Source organism: Symphalangus syndactylus, chromosome 11 (genome assembly GCF_028878055.3).
Source record: "Symphalangus syndactylus isolate Jambi chromosome 11, NHGRI_mSymSyn1-v2.1_pri, whole genome shotgun sequence".
In the NCBI taxonomy this organism is placed as follows: domain Eukaryota; kingdom Metazoa; phylum Chordata; class Mammalia; order Primates; family Hylobatidae; genus Symphalangus; species Symphalangus syndactylus.
In genome coordinates, this window is record NC_072433.2 from 96,835,381 (window position 1) to 96,848,381 (window position 13,001).

The following is a 13,001-nucleotide window of genomic DNA, read 5'->3' on the forward strand; positions in this document are numbered from 1 at the left end:
ATATTGGTTTAATGTATGATCTAATAATGGGCTCTTGTAAATTTCAGGAAAACTCTTCCTCTATACATGTGTGTGTATACCATTATACATACAGAGACACACATATATACTATACCTAGGTATATCTATTTAGAAATGGGCAGGTATATATTTAATCAAAATTTTCATGAAATAGTTTCAAATTGTAGTAAGGAAATTGATTTATACAATCTTACCAGATTGTCAATTCTCCAATTTAATAGAGCACTTTTGATTGTTACCTAAATCTCTGTTTTCTGAGTGTATGTGTTTGATAACATATCTTTGAAATACCATTAAAACCATGAGCATGTTTTTAAAACAAGTGTTTTAGAAATTTCTGGCTGTGAATAGAAATAATTTTACAATAAACACTTTTACTTTGATTTTCAACTGGGGGTGGGTGAAAAAGATTTTAATAATTTTCTCTTCTATGATTTCCTGCAAAAGTTAAATTTAAACTTTTTCCGAAACATAAAAATTGCAGCATACATTCTGAATTAGCATGTTAATTCAACTACAGCCATTTGGATTCCAAATAAAATCTCAACTTTATGGTGATTCATTTTTTTATGTACAAAAGAAAGTCTTTTCTTAAAATTATACAAAACCAGTTATTTGTATTTGTGGGTGTAGCCATGAATGAGAAACTTAGTAAAACCGAATAACTAAAAATGTGAATTTTCTTTTTGAGGATGGGACGTTTGACTAAAAAAGAAAATATTACTTTTAAGTCTGTAATATTTCTGCTTTTAAAATTGACCATTTTTTAAGCTTTGGATATAGTAGTACTTGGGCAAAACTAGATATCTAGCTCCACCAGTGGGGAATGGGGTTAGCAACAACACAATTGTGGTAGTTTTACATTTTTTAAAATAAGTTTACATATAGAAGTTAATTGGGTTTGGAAAGGAGAAATAGAGAATTCTTTTAAGGTAGCTTTACTTTTTTTTTTTCTTTAAACATTTTACAGTTGTAGCTTTATCAGTTTATTAATTTCCCAAGGCTGCCATACAAATGGAATCATGTAAAACAACAAAACTTTATTCTTTCACAGTTCTGGAGACTAGATTTCTAACATCAAGGTGTTGGCAGGGCCATATCCCCTGCAAAGGCTATAGGGAAATAACCTTCCTTGCCCTTTCCCAGCTTCTAGTGGTTGCCCATGCTTGGCATTCCTTGGTTTGTGTATGCATCACTCCCATCTCTACCTCTTTTGTCATACAGTGTTCTCCCTATGCCTCTTGTATCTGTCTGTGTCCAAATTTCCCTCTTCTTGTAAAGATGCCAGTCATTAGGTTAAGTCCCAACATGATCCAGAATGACCTCATCTATTTCTGCAGAGGCTCTATTTCAAAATAAGAACACATTCACGGGTTGTGGGTGGACAGGAATTTGAGAGAGGGAGGCATTATTCAACCTAGTACAACCAGTAATTTGAGGTAGACATTGCAGGGTTGTTGGGAAGATTAAAGATCAGATTTGTGAAATACTCTGGACCATGGCTTTCGTTAATGGGCACTTAGTACATGTTAACTATTATGGTAACTTTGTACCTCTTCTTTTCTTCACTTTTATATCCAACTTTCATGAGTTTAAATGAGGAGATGACATTTTTATGTGGTATCATTAAGATTCACTGATAATAGGGTTCTGAGCTTAGAGTCAGTCACTGTGACCCAGATGGGCTTTGGGGTTACCGACAGTCTTTCTCAAAAAGTAGAGTCATATTTCTAACATTCAGGTACTAGGCTACAAGGAATTGGAATTTGGAACCATCTACACTGAAACTAATCAAAAAGAGTAAGCACTGAATGGTTTTTAAATATAAATATGCATTTGATTATAACATAATTATCTTAGAAGATTTGGTGTGGAGATCTGTGGTATTTATTAAAACCAATTCAAGAATAATAAGAGATATTTCTTGAAAGGGGATAGAGAGCTATTATACTTAGCATTCATTACAAAAGCAGTATGTTAGATTTAGATGAGAAATGAATACTTAATACCTTTATAATTTGTTTTATGCAAATATTGGAGAGCTAGAAGACTTTTAAGCATTTTTATTCTGAATTTAAATAGGAATGCCTATTTTAAAAATCTGGACAAGTTCTACCTTTCCCACCTAAAAATTGTTTTCTAATATCCTTGTGGTTTTTCTTTATATTGTTTTAAATAATGTTTTCATTTTTAAATTATTTCTTCCACTGAACAAAAACGGAAGCTTTGTCTTTTTCTCTTGGGAAGAAAAATCACCTGTCCTCAAGTTTTTAAAAGAACATTTGTAAATATCACTTTTTGTAGATGGAATTGTTGTGTTTTATAGATTCAACCTAGAATGACACTGAGCAAATTGCCTCTTCAAGCAAATGTCTATCCCATGACCACAATGGCCTATATCCAGGATGCCAAACATCGTTTGACACTGCTCTCTGCTCAGTCTTTAGGGGTTTCGAGTTTGAATAGTGGTATGTATTGCTTACACTCTTTTTCGCTCTAAAAGGTTTCAGTTCCGACTGTATACTTTTTCTGTTGGTCAGATGTGGTATAATATCTAGTTAAAACCTCCCTGTCTTCTTTTCAGCTTTTTTCTTTCAACAACCAGACTATTAGTTAAGTTTGGGTTTTGTGAGAACAACATAAAAAGATGAATCTCCTAAATCTTCAGATGAAGAACAGGAGACCTAAAATTCCATGTCAAGATTTCTTTTTAAAGATAATTTGCTTCTCCTAATAGTGTGTATTTTGCAGAGGTCTCCATCATCATTATGATTTAACGGATGTGGAAACTCAGATTCAGAGGTTTAGATAAGTTGCCTACGTTTGCGAAGTTGGGAAGTTGTGGTTCAAACTTAGGTCCTTCTCTGAATCATGGTCTTTCTATTCTACCACCTGAAAGAAGGAAGGGAGTAGAAATGATAGAGATATGGGGATAAAGAGGTATGGCTTTAAGGATTCCAAAAGAGAGAAAGTGATGCACAGAAAGTGAGAGAAAATAGTCAGTAGACACTGATTAATTTTTGCAAGTCTTTCTATTGAGAGACTTTGATCCTTTATAATACATATTTTTAATTGGTTATCATACATGGTATCATTGGTCTTCTTACATTCTAAGAGTTGGTAGAGATAAATATCTGAAGGAGCCAGATAATAAGTGAGTGCAGATTCCTGGTGTGTCCTTTGACACAAGCCCACTTTTTACATGAGGCATATACATGCATTCTGTAACTTACACACACACACAAAAACAGCTACTTCTCATTTTTCTTTGTGGCCTTCATTAGATAAGATCATGTAAACTCATGCCATAAAGACATGAATTCGGTTTTGAAAATAGTAATGGCTCCACATCAGGGATCCAGTAGGGAGGGTTAGAGACTTGAGCAAACTGAAGAGCATGTTCCCAATGTGCAGTGGGGCAGCATTGTTGCTATGTGGTTAGGGCCCGGTGTTGCTAAATTCAATTTTTGAAGAAGAGTTCAGAAGTCTGGAATTTTACATGAAGTTGTTCAATCTGTAAAATATTGATACAATTTTTTAAAAAACACTATGTTGACAAAACGTAAAACATCTTTGTGCCCTCCATGACTCTTGAGCCACCCATTTTTAAACACTGCCTTAAATTCTCAAAGCTGTTCCCTAAATAGAGGACTAGATAGTAAGACTCAAGCCGTGATTAACAAAGTGGCATTATCTCGCTTCCTGGTAAAGACAACCTAAGAAATAAAATGCCTCTTTTTCTGCTATAGCCACCAAATACCTTAGTATTTGAATTAAAGCAATTCCAGTACAATCCAGGAAATCACTAAGTGCCAGTCACATGTTATATGTACCAACATTTGGAGACAGGAGAAGAGTTAGAAATTACCAAGACGTTGATATGCCAATTTGGGCGGGAAGTGACAAGCTGTAGATAGATCATACCTATCTACAGCTTGTCACTTTACACCCAATTTAATCCCTGCACCTGGGGACTAAATCTTGGACAATTGTCTTTTAAATTATGAAGGTAGTGACAATGAGATTTCTACTCATCTCTGGTAATTTTAGGTACTAGATACGTAAACTCAGAAGAAAGAAGCTAAACAGAGTTGTTATGACTATGTAATAGTAGTAATTGTTCAAGTCTTTTGTGTTTGCTATTTCCCTTTTGTACCAAATGATCATTTAATATAGTAATGGATATGAATGAATATGCATGTATTTTTAAGTATGTAACTTCAGTTTTCTAAGTCTTATTTGAGTATTAGCTTAAATGTGTGTGTGTGTATATATGTACACATATGGCTCTATTTTTTTTTATTTTTTAATCTCATAATGTAATGATTAGCTTACAACTTGAGCTAGAGGAAATATGGAAATATTGCATAGCAAATGAAGGAACTAGGTATGACCCCTTTTAAGCCAGAGAGGCAGGACAGTGGTACTGCCGCTAACACAATATCAGAGAAGCAAGGGAGTATATCATGAGTGTGTCCACATTCTAGGGCTTCTTCAGAGACCTGCTTCATATCAAGTAACCTAAATTTTATTTGCAAACCTATTTTAGACCTACCAATCTGTGTGTATTTTACTACTCTCTGTGTGATGTACATTTCCTGATAAACCTCATAAGCATTTTTGATTCCAAATGGTTCTACTAAAAGTTTTGGAGAACTTAATTTACTCTTTAGGTTAATGTTTTGGAAAAAAAGTTTCATTTAAATTTTGATCTGTCCTGTCTCATTTTTAAATTTCTTATCAGATATTGTGAAACATTACTAAAGAAACACAGAAATACTATCCTGTTTTATGAACTACTTTGAGCTACTATCAAGAGAAGGCCCATGGTGTAGTGGGTTGTATAAATCCACCTCCTTACCTGGAGGGGAAATTTAGAGCAAGACATCATGGCTGCTACTTAAGTGCTGCTCAATGAATGTCAGTATTAAATTATTCTGGTCAGTTTTACTTGTTTGTTTGTTTGTGTGTTAGGTCAGATTGAAGTTATCATGGATCGAAGACTCATGCAAGATGATAATCGTGGCCTTGAGCAAGGTATCCAGGATAACAAGATTACAGCCAATCTTTTTCGAATACTACTAGAAAAAAGAAGTGCTGTTAATACGGTATGAAAAAATAACTAGCATGATCTGATATTGATTGTTCTTTGTCACCCAAAACTTGAAATTATGACTTTCCACTTTTAAAATTTTAAAAATCATTTCCAATATTGAGATTTCTTTATAGTAGATGTGGCCCACGTTCACAGAAAGAGAACTTCAGTTATAAATATCGTGTAAGATTTGCACTTAGGTCTTTTTTTCTTATGTTTGCTTATTATGTAGATAAAAAATAATGACAGGAAATCAGTTTGGGTAAATATTCCTGAAATTATTTTGAAAGAAATAAGAATTGAAAAATTGAGCTAACTGAAAGTTAAAGAATAGAACTTAGGGCCGGGCGCGGTCGCTCATGCTTGTAATCCCAGCACTTTGGGAGGCCGAGGCGGGCGGATCGCGAGGTCAGGAGATCGAGACCACGATGAAACCCCATCTCTACTAAAAATATAAAAAATTAGCCGGGCTTGGTGGTGGGTGCCTGTAGTCCCAGCTACTCGGAGAGGCTGAGGCAGGAGAATGGCGTGAACCCGGGAGGCGGAGCTTGCAGTGAGCCGAGATTGCGCCACTGGAGTCCAGCCTGGGTGACAGAGCGAGACTCCATCTCAAAGAAAAAAAAAAAAAAAAAAAAAAAAAAAAGAATAGCACTTAGTCATATACTTAGGAGATTAAATTTGGTAAACTTTATTTGAAATCTTAGTAAAATTTATTTGAAATCTTAGTGTACTTATTCTAGTCCTAGACTCTTCATTTGAAAATATATTTATATGTAGGTTTTCCATGTTTGATTTTTATTCCTCAAAGCAAAAATCTAGTAGTCTGTGTTGAATGGTCTGGCAAAAGCCCAGGTGGACCTGAATGACCTGACGATACGCTTGTTCAGGCAAAGCTATCTTCAGAGTTCTCCATAAGTTATTGATCACCCACCTTGGATAGCCCTGAACATGGGCTTTTTCTTTTTTCTCTGTTCTCCTTTCTGCACTGACCATTGCAAGTCCTTTCTGCTCTTTTCAGCCAGTGACCGTACCTTTCACTTTATAGAGAGAACAGCCATTATCCAGGGCTCTCTGTTCCAGTTATCTAACATCTACTCCCACCCTTCCCTTCTTTCCTCCTGTTACATTTAAAAGAGACTTTACCATCCATCATCCTAGGCAGGTCCCACCACTTGTCCTTGGAACTTACTCTCTTCACCCACCTCAGCATCCTTTTACTGTTCATTCTCTCTCTCTCTCTCTTTCTCCCTTGCTCCTCATATCCAACACTTCCTGGGAGATTCTTTCTGTTAGCTTTTGAACACTCTTTGTTTTCTTCTGTTAAAAATAGAAATGGAATACAGCCTTTCTTCAGACTCTTATTTCCATTTCCTATAAGCTACTATCCTCTTCTCTCCTACCCAATTGAGCCAGAGTTTATCAAATGAGTTTATTTCATCACTTCCTTCTCACACTCCATTTGTTTCAGTCTGGCTTTAGCCTTCATCATATTCTGAAAGAGCTCTTTCCGATGTCAGTAGATCCAGTGGATATTGACTTTCATCATCTTACTTTACCCTTCAGCAGTATTTGACACTGGCCATTGTCACTCTGTAAAATATTGCCTTGCCAGGGCTTCTATGGAGCTATGCAGCTTGGTTTTCCTCCTACCTGTCTGGCAGTTCTTTATCTCTCTAATAGTTCTCTACTCAGCCATTAAATCTTAGAGCTCTCAAAGCATGACCCCTGGCCTTCTCCCTTTCTTATTTTTTATGCTATCCCTTGGCAATCTCTTTTATTCCCCTGGTTTTGTTTGCATCCTCCACACAGGTAGAAGCCACTAATACATATCTCCAACTTAGGCTTGTCTCTGACCTCCAGATTTATCTATCTAATTGCTTCCTGATATTCTCTGTTTAGAAGGACACCTGAAGTTTGACATATCCAAAACACTCATAATCTCTCTTCCCTCCCAAACCTGGCCCATTTCCAGTGTTCCCCCTAGTCAACAGCCACCGCCATCCATACAACTCCAAGACAGACACGAGTTCTGCCTGATAGACAGTTCTTCCCATCAGCCTTTTCTCACGGAGTAATTGCTATCACCTATCTATCTCATTGCCTGAATATTTCAAATTTATAATCTTCTTTACTTCCACCACCCTAATCTAAAGTGACTTCCTGTATTTCCTGGGTCTAGCCTATACGCATCCACCCTGTTCTCTTTCTGCCATATGTCTGTTCTTAACCCAGAAGGCAGAATGTTTTTTGTTTTTTTGTTTTTTTCAAAGCCAAATCTAACTTTATTGCTTCCTGTTGAACCCTCTGATATCTTCTCATTGCTGTCAGTATAAAAGTCAAAATTTCTTACCAGGGCCTCCAGAGCCTCTCATGATATGGGCCCTGCATGTCCCCTAGGCATTGGCATGCCTTTTACTGTGTCTGCTTTAGGCCCACTGGTTTCCTTTAAGTCCCAAGTACTTTCCATCCCCTCCTCTCCACAGCACTTTTGCACATGGCCTGTTATCCTCTGCCTTAGAGACTCTTGGTGATAGTTTCGGTTATTGCTTACTTCATCAGCTGCTTCTGGACCAGGTTAAAAGCCCTTCCCCTATGCTGCCTCCAAACTGTGCATCTCACCTTCCTGCAAGTGTGCGATTATTTGATCCTATCTTTTCCCCTCCTTTGGGCCATAAACTCCATGAGAGTGGGGAGTGTGCCTTTCTCAGCTTCTAGGATTATTCCTGGCAGAGGACATGCCTAATATATGTCATATGAATGAATATCCAAATGCATAGATGAATGAGCTGTTAGAGTAAATTTTGCCGCTGTATTTATTGCAATTTCTGCCTATTACCTTGTCTTCACATACATGTTGCATTCCTCCTACTAGATTCCAGGGACTTGTTGCCTTCATTTTCATATGTCCTTATATTTGGTAGACATTCTTTAAATAAAATACTAGTTGATTGAATGAAATGGCAACAGCTAATAAAGCAAAAATTCTTCCAGTATTTAGAATATTTTAGAAAAAAGAATTAGTATCCACTTTAGATGTCAAGAGCCATACCATTCTTGAGACTCATATTTTAAATCAATTACTGACAAGATAGCTTAGTTTTAAGGACTAAATCTGCGTAGGAAAATCATTGTCTGAGTGCTGACAGCTACTGTCTTTTGCTCCTCCTGAAAAAGTTTCTGGCTTATATGACTTTATATTGACACTAATCTACAAAACTTCTGTTAACTGCAACAATAAAAATTTTCACATCAAATCTATAAAGCTTTGACTTAGAAGTGAAATAATTTGTTTATTCCCATTCAGAACTCCTTGGATAGTAATTGATTTAAATTTAATTTAATGTTTTTATGTTGATGAAAATTTTCTTTTACTCAAGTATAGATTCTGAGTCTTCAATTAGTGGTTTCTTTTAAATAAGAAATGAACGAGAGAAGAGAAAATACATTTTAATGTCTAGTGAAAATAATTAAAAAGGCAATTGATGAAAGTTAATACCATGTAACTTGAATTTTCTAGAAAGCATTCTTAATTTCAACTCAGACTCAAATATCTAAAATAATGATGAAGGGAAGTGAAGTAGGGGGATACTCCCTGAATAGGAAGAGATTTTAATGGGAAGCCCTGAGCATGACAGAGCCTCATGGAAATAATCCTGAGCTGACTAAGTGGAAGTTAGTCCTGTCCTCAGAGAATTCTGCAGAGAGTCAGTAAAAACAAGGACTTGGATGATATCCACTGTGTGATATGTGCAGGTGTCCAGTGATGACTGTGGCTGCACGAGGTTGACCATCATTTATGCTAATCATCCTCAAAGCCAATAGAAATGGAAAATAGGATTCATCTCTTTGGCATTGCCAGGGTTTGAATGTGTCCCCTAAAAGTTCATGTGTTGAAAACTTGGCTACCATTGTGGTAGTGTTGGGAGTGGGAACTTTGGGAGGCTTTTGGGTCAAGGGGGATCTGCCCTCATGAATGAATTAATGCCATTATCATGGGAATGGGTTAGTTATTGCAGGAGTGGCTTTGTTATAAAAATGAGCTCTTGCATGCCCTCTCTTGCCTTTTCACCATGTGATAACGCAGCAAGAAGGCCCTCACCAGATGCCAGTGCCATGCTCTTGGAATTCCCAGCCTCCAGAACTGTGAGCTGAATAAACTTTTTTTATAGATAAATTATCCAGTCTGTGGTATTCTGTTATGGCAGCAGAAAATGGACTAAAAACAGGCATTGACGGCTTTAGGATTTGTTTCTTTGACCGTTTATCCTTACCCCTTTCCTGCTACTGGTTGTTTAATGAGGCACTGAGCTAGGAACCCTGTAAGTGTTCAAGTGTTAAAATTGTGTTGTTTTACCTTTAAATATAAGGAGAAGAAATTGGGAGAGATCAGATTAAAATATTAAATACTTATATGGTTTAGAAAAGTGACAGCATAAGGGAGGCCAACCAGGTCTAAGGGTAAATACTTAGGTGACCAGAAGATCTACAGTAAACTTGAGGACACATCCCACTAATACCCACAACTCAGCTCCAGCTGATTGTTTCCACATGGGACTGAATGCCTGTCCAGGGTGACACAGATTTCCAGTTTCTTGGGTAAAAAAAAATGTGTTTTGGGTTTTTTGGGGTTGCTTTTTTAGTATGAATTTTTTATTAAAGAGTTGGCTTAAAAACAAAAAAACTTTTTAATACCATACAGACCTACCAAAATGTGTATCTACAAATTTGCCCCACAGTCTTCAGTCCTGGGCTACAGATACTTACCTCTAAATGTTATGATTCAATGTATTATTCTTCATTTTCTCTCCTTCTTCCTCTTTGTCTTTCTTATCCCACCCTTCCTCTCTAGTGTTCTTCTTTCATTTATTTATATTGCATTTGCTTATTAAATTAATAGATTTACTTCAACAGACATTTATTAAGTTCTCACCATGTTTCAAGTCAAACTGAATAAACAAGGGTAACTTAAAAAATGGTCTCTTACTATCTCACCATGATTTAACAGGATCGTTTAACTCAAAGTGAGCTTAATAAAGGGCACCAAGAAGTCTGGCAAGAAGTTCTGACTCATGGAGTAAGGGCTGGAACCCAGTGAGGAAGAGCTGTACTTTGTGTGGTTTGGATCAGAAGGTGCTAGAAACTTTCTTTAATGTCAGACAGGCTGCAGAGAGAAAGCTACACTTACACAGTCTGAAACCTTCCAACCAACAAGAAATTAAATAAGGTTTATAGTACTAGATTAGTTAAGTACAAGGCTGGGGAATTCATTTATAACTTAAACACATAAAATTTCCTGTAGAAAACATGTTTTTAAAACTTTGGGTTTATTATATGACTTACAGTGGAAAGGTTACCTTTGTAGAGATTAATTTAAATATTGCTGGTTCAACAGTTAATGTCTTGTTGAGCCTCTTGTTGCTGTAAATATGATAAGAAAGTACATGAATGGTGGAACTCTGGGTGAGACTTTGCCACTCCAACCTGGCCAGCCTCCAGCAGTGTTATTTTTTCATGGTGCTCTTAGGGTAGTGAACCACAACTCTTCTATAAACTTCCTTATCTTTCTAAGGACAGTAAACTACACAGTTTTTAAATTCTTGAAGTCCTTAATATCCATGACATTGTTTCCTTTTAGAAGACTCCTGTCAAAATGTCTTTGAAACCGAATCTCGTTTTTCTAGTGCAAAGGTAGTTAAAATGTAAAGCTTATCTTTTGATTCTAAAGGGAGCTCTGTTTTCTCTATAAGGTTGAATGTCTGGGGTGGCAGTTCCCAGCACAGGGTCATGGAGCAGTGTGCGGCTGACTCCATGAAATTCACCTGGGGAGGCTTTTCAGCTTTGCATTTTCAGGACCCCATCTCTCAAGATTTTGTAGATTTGGGATAGGACCCAAGAATCTATGTTGATTAGAAGTGCCCCAACTCATTCTGTTGTGTGGTTAATTTGGGGAAATACCAACGGTTAGGAAGAACTAATCGGGTTTGGAAGATTGGTATATATGCACGTTGCTGCTTCTGAAGTATAGAAGATTAATCAGGAAGTGTTCTGGCTACTCACTGGAGTGGTGAGGAATTACTCCAAGACTGTGGAACAAAGCCGGAGCTTTCTCTCAATGTTTCTTGACCTAGAGTGGACTTAATACTTCCCAAATCTGAAGAGGGAGGTGTTTTCTTTTCTGTCTGAATCTTTTATGTTTTATTGCTCGTGAGTGACTTTGTCAGCAATCCTAACCTAGATTATGAAGTCCTTTGACCTTGGAGTACATTTAAAATACCTTGTTGAAATTGTTCCCTCTTTATTCATGTTATTCTACAAGCTGCATTAAATTTCAGTATTGTTGGAGAATATTATTTTATATGCTTTAATCTTTCTTTTAATACAATTCATTCAGACCTGATTTTTTGTCAGTATCTTAATATTGCCATGTCCCTCTGCTGTCTTAAAAATTTTTTTTTCTCTCCCCATGGTCTGAATTGTAATGACATCTAATGTTAGCTTCTGGCACGATGCTAGTCACTTTTTGCTAGCACCCTTCTGTGCAATGCTAATCTGACATTCTGAATTTTTAGCTGTATATCTCTTAAATCGTGTCTTTTCACACAGATCAGTAGCCAAGCCTTTTATCTGAGCCTTATATTACAAAAAGGATGCAAAATCAGAAGATACCAATGGAGTAATCATTTTAAAAAATAAGATACAAAATTAAATTTGGTTCAAATGTAACTGGTGATCAAAGGACCTTTCTGCATAAATTATTTTCTAAGTTATTTGTGTCTGTTTTTACTCCTTAGGTTAAGATTCTACTCAGTCATTGATTTAATTTTGCATGTCATCTAGAATATTTAATCTACCAACATTAGTAGATTATTTAATGTTTGAACATACAGAAATGTTGCCTTTAACCATATACCATAGCAAAAACTAAAGCATTTTAAATTATATGGAATAATCATATACTATGTAAATGTGTGATAACTATTCAGTAACATATTTAACACTTCTGCTTTTGGAATAAAATAGTGAAACAATTGGCAATGATTTGCCAAGTTGAAAGAAAACAATCAGATGATCTAGGCATGCCACCTATGTTATTTATATTTAAAAATTGGATTTATTTTGAGAGTTTTGTTTTCTTTAAATTCTGTCATTGGGTAACATTTAGTTCCTATCATTTGGTAACGTGGATGGACTTTAGCTTTGAATCAGTACATGCCTTTATGGTCTTGTTAAGGTGTATAAATGAAACTACAAGAATCTGGTGGATGAAACCTGAGAAGGGAGATAATATTTGATGATGCACAACATATAATCTATGTACAGCCCAATCCTTGTACTTTGAGAGTTTTGTGATAGGTTGAGAATTTTCATAAAAAGGTATGCCTTGTCCTAAAATGTATGTAGGAAATGTTTTCAGTATTTTTAGTATTAAATCAATGGAAGAGATATTTTAAACATATGAGTTAGATGTGCACTGTTTATTTTCTTGTATTGCTTACAACTAAACTTGGTAGTTTATGGAGTGTTTTCTAAGACTGTTATTTATAAAATATAATAAAACTAAATTATTCATATATTTTTATAGTAAACGCTCTCAGATAATTCTGTTAATATGATGAGAACTGGAAATATAGACCTCTTAAACATTTTTGTTTTTTCTTGATAGGAAGAAGAAAAGAATTCGGTCAGTTATCCTTCTCTCCTTAGCCACATAACTTCTTCTCTCATGAATCATCCAGTCTTTCCAATGGCAAATAAGTTCTCCTCACCTACCCTTGAGCTGCAAGGTGAATTCTCTCCATTACAGTCATCTTTGCCTTGTGACATTCATCTCGTTAATCTGAGAACAATACAGTCAAAGGTATGTCTCAAAATATATCTTATAAAA

At 35.9% G+C, this 13,001-nt stretch overlaps 1 protein-coding gene across 4 annotated transcripts in view; it reads left to right on the forward strand.

The window, feature by feature from the left end:
• The window catches only part of MAN2A1 (mannosidase alpha class 2A member 1), a 177,381-nt gene that overhangs the window by 150,095 nt on the left and 14,285 nt on the right, over positions 1–13,001 (forward strand). For all 4 annotated transcript variants that reach the window (XM_055298143.2, XM_063612895.1, XM_063612896.1 and 1 more), the window contains 3 exons: positions 2,348–2,489; positions 4,996–5,129; positions 12,780–12,974. In XM_055298143.2, coding sequence (XP_055154118.1) covers positions 2,348–2,489; positions 4,996–5,129; positions 12,780–12,974 — 471 coding nt within the window. The remainder of the gene's footprint in view (positions 1–2,347; positions 2,490–4,995; positions 5,130–12,779; positions 12,975–13,001) is intronic.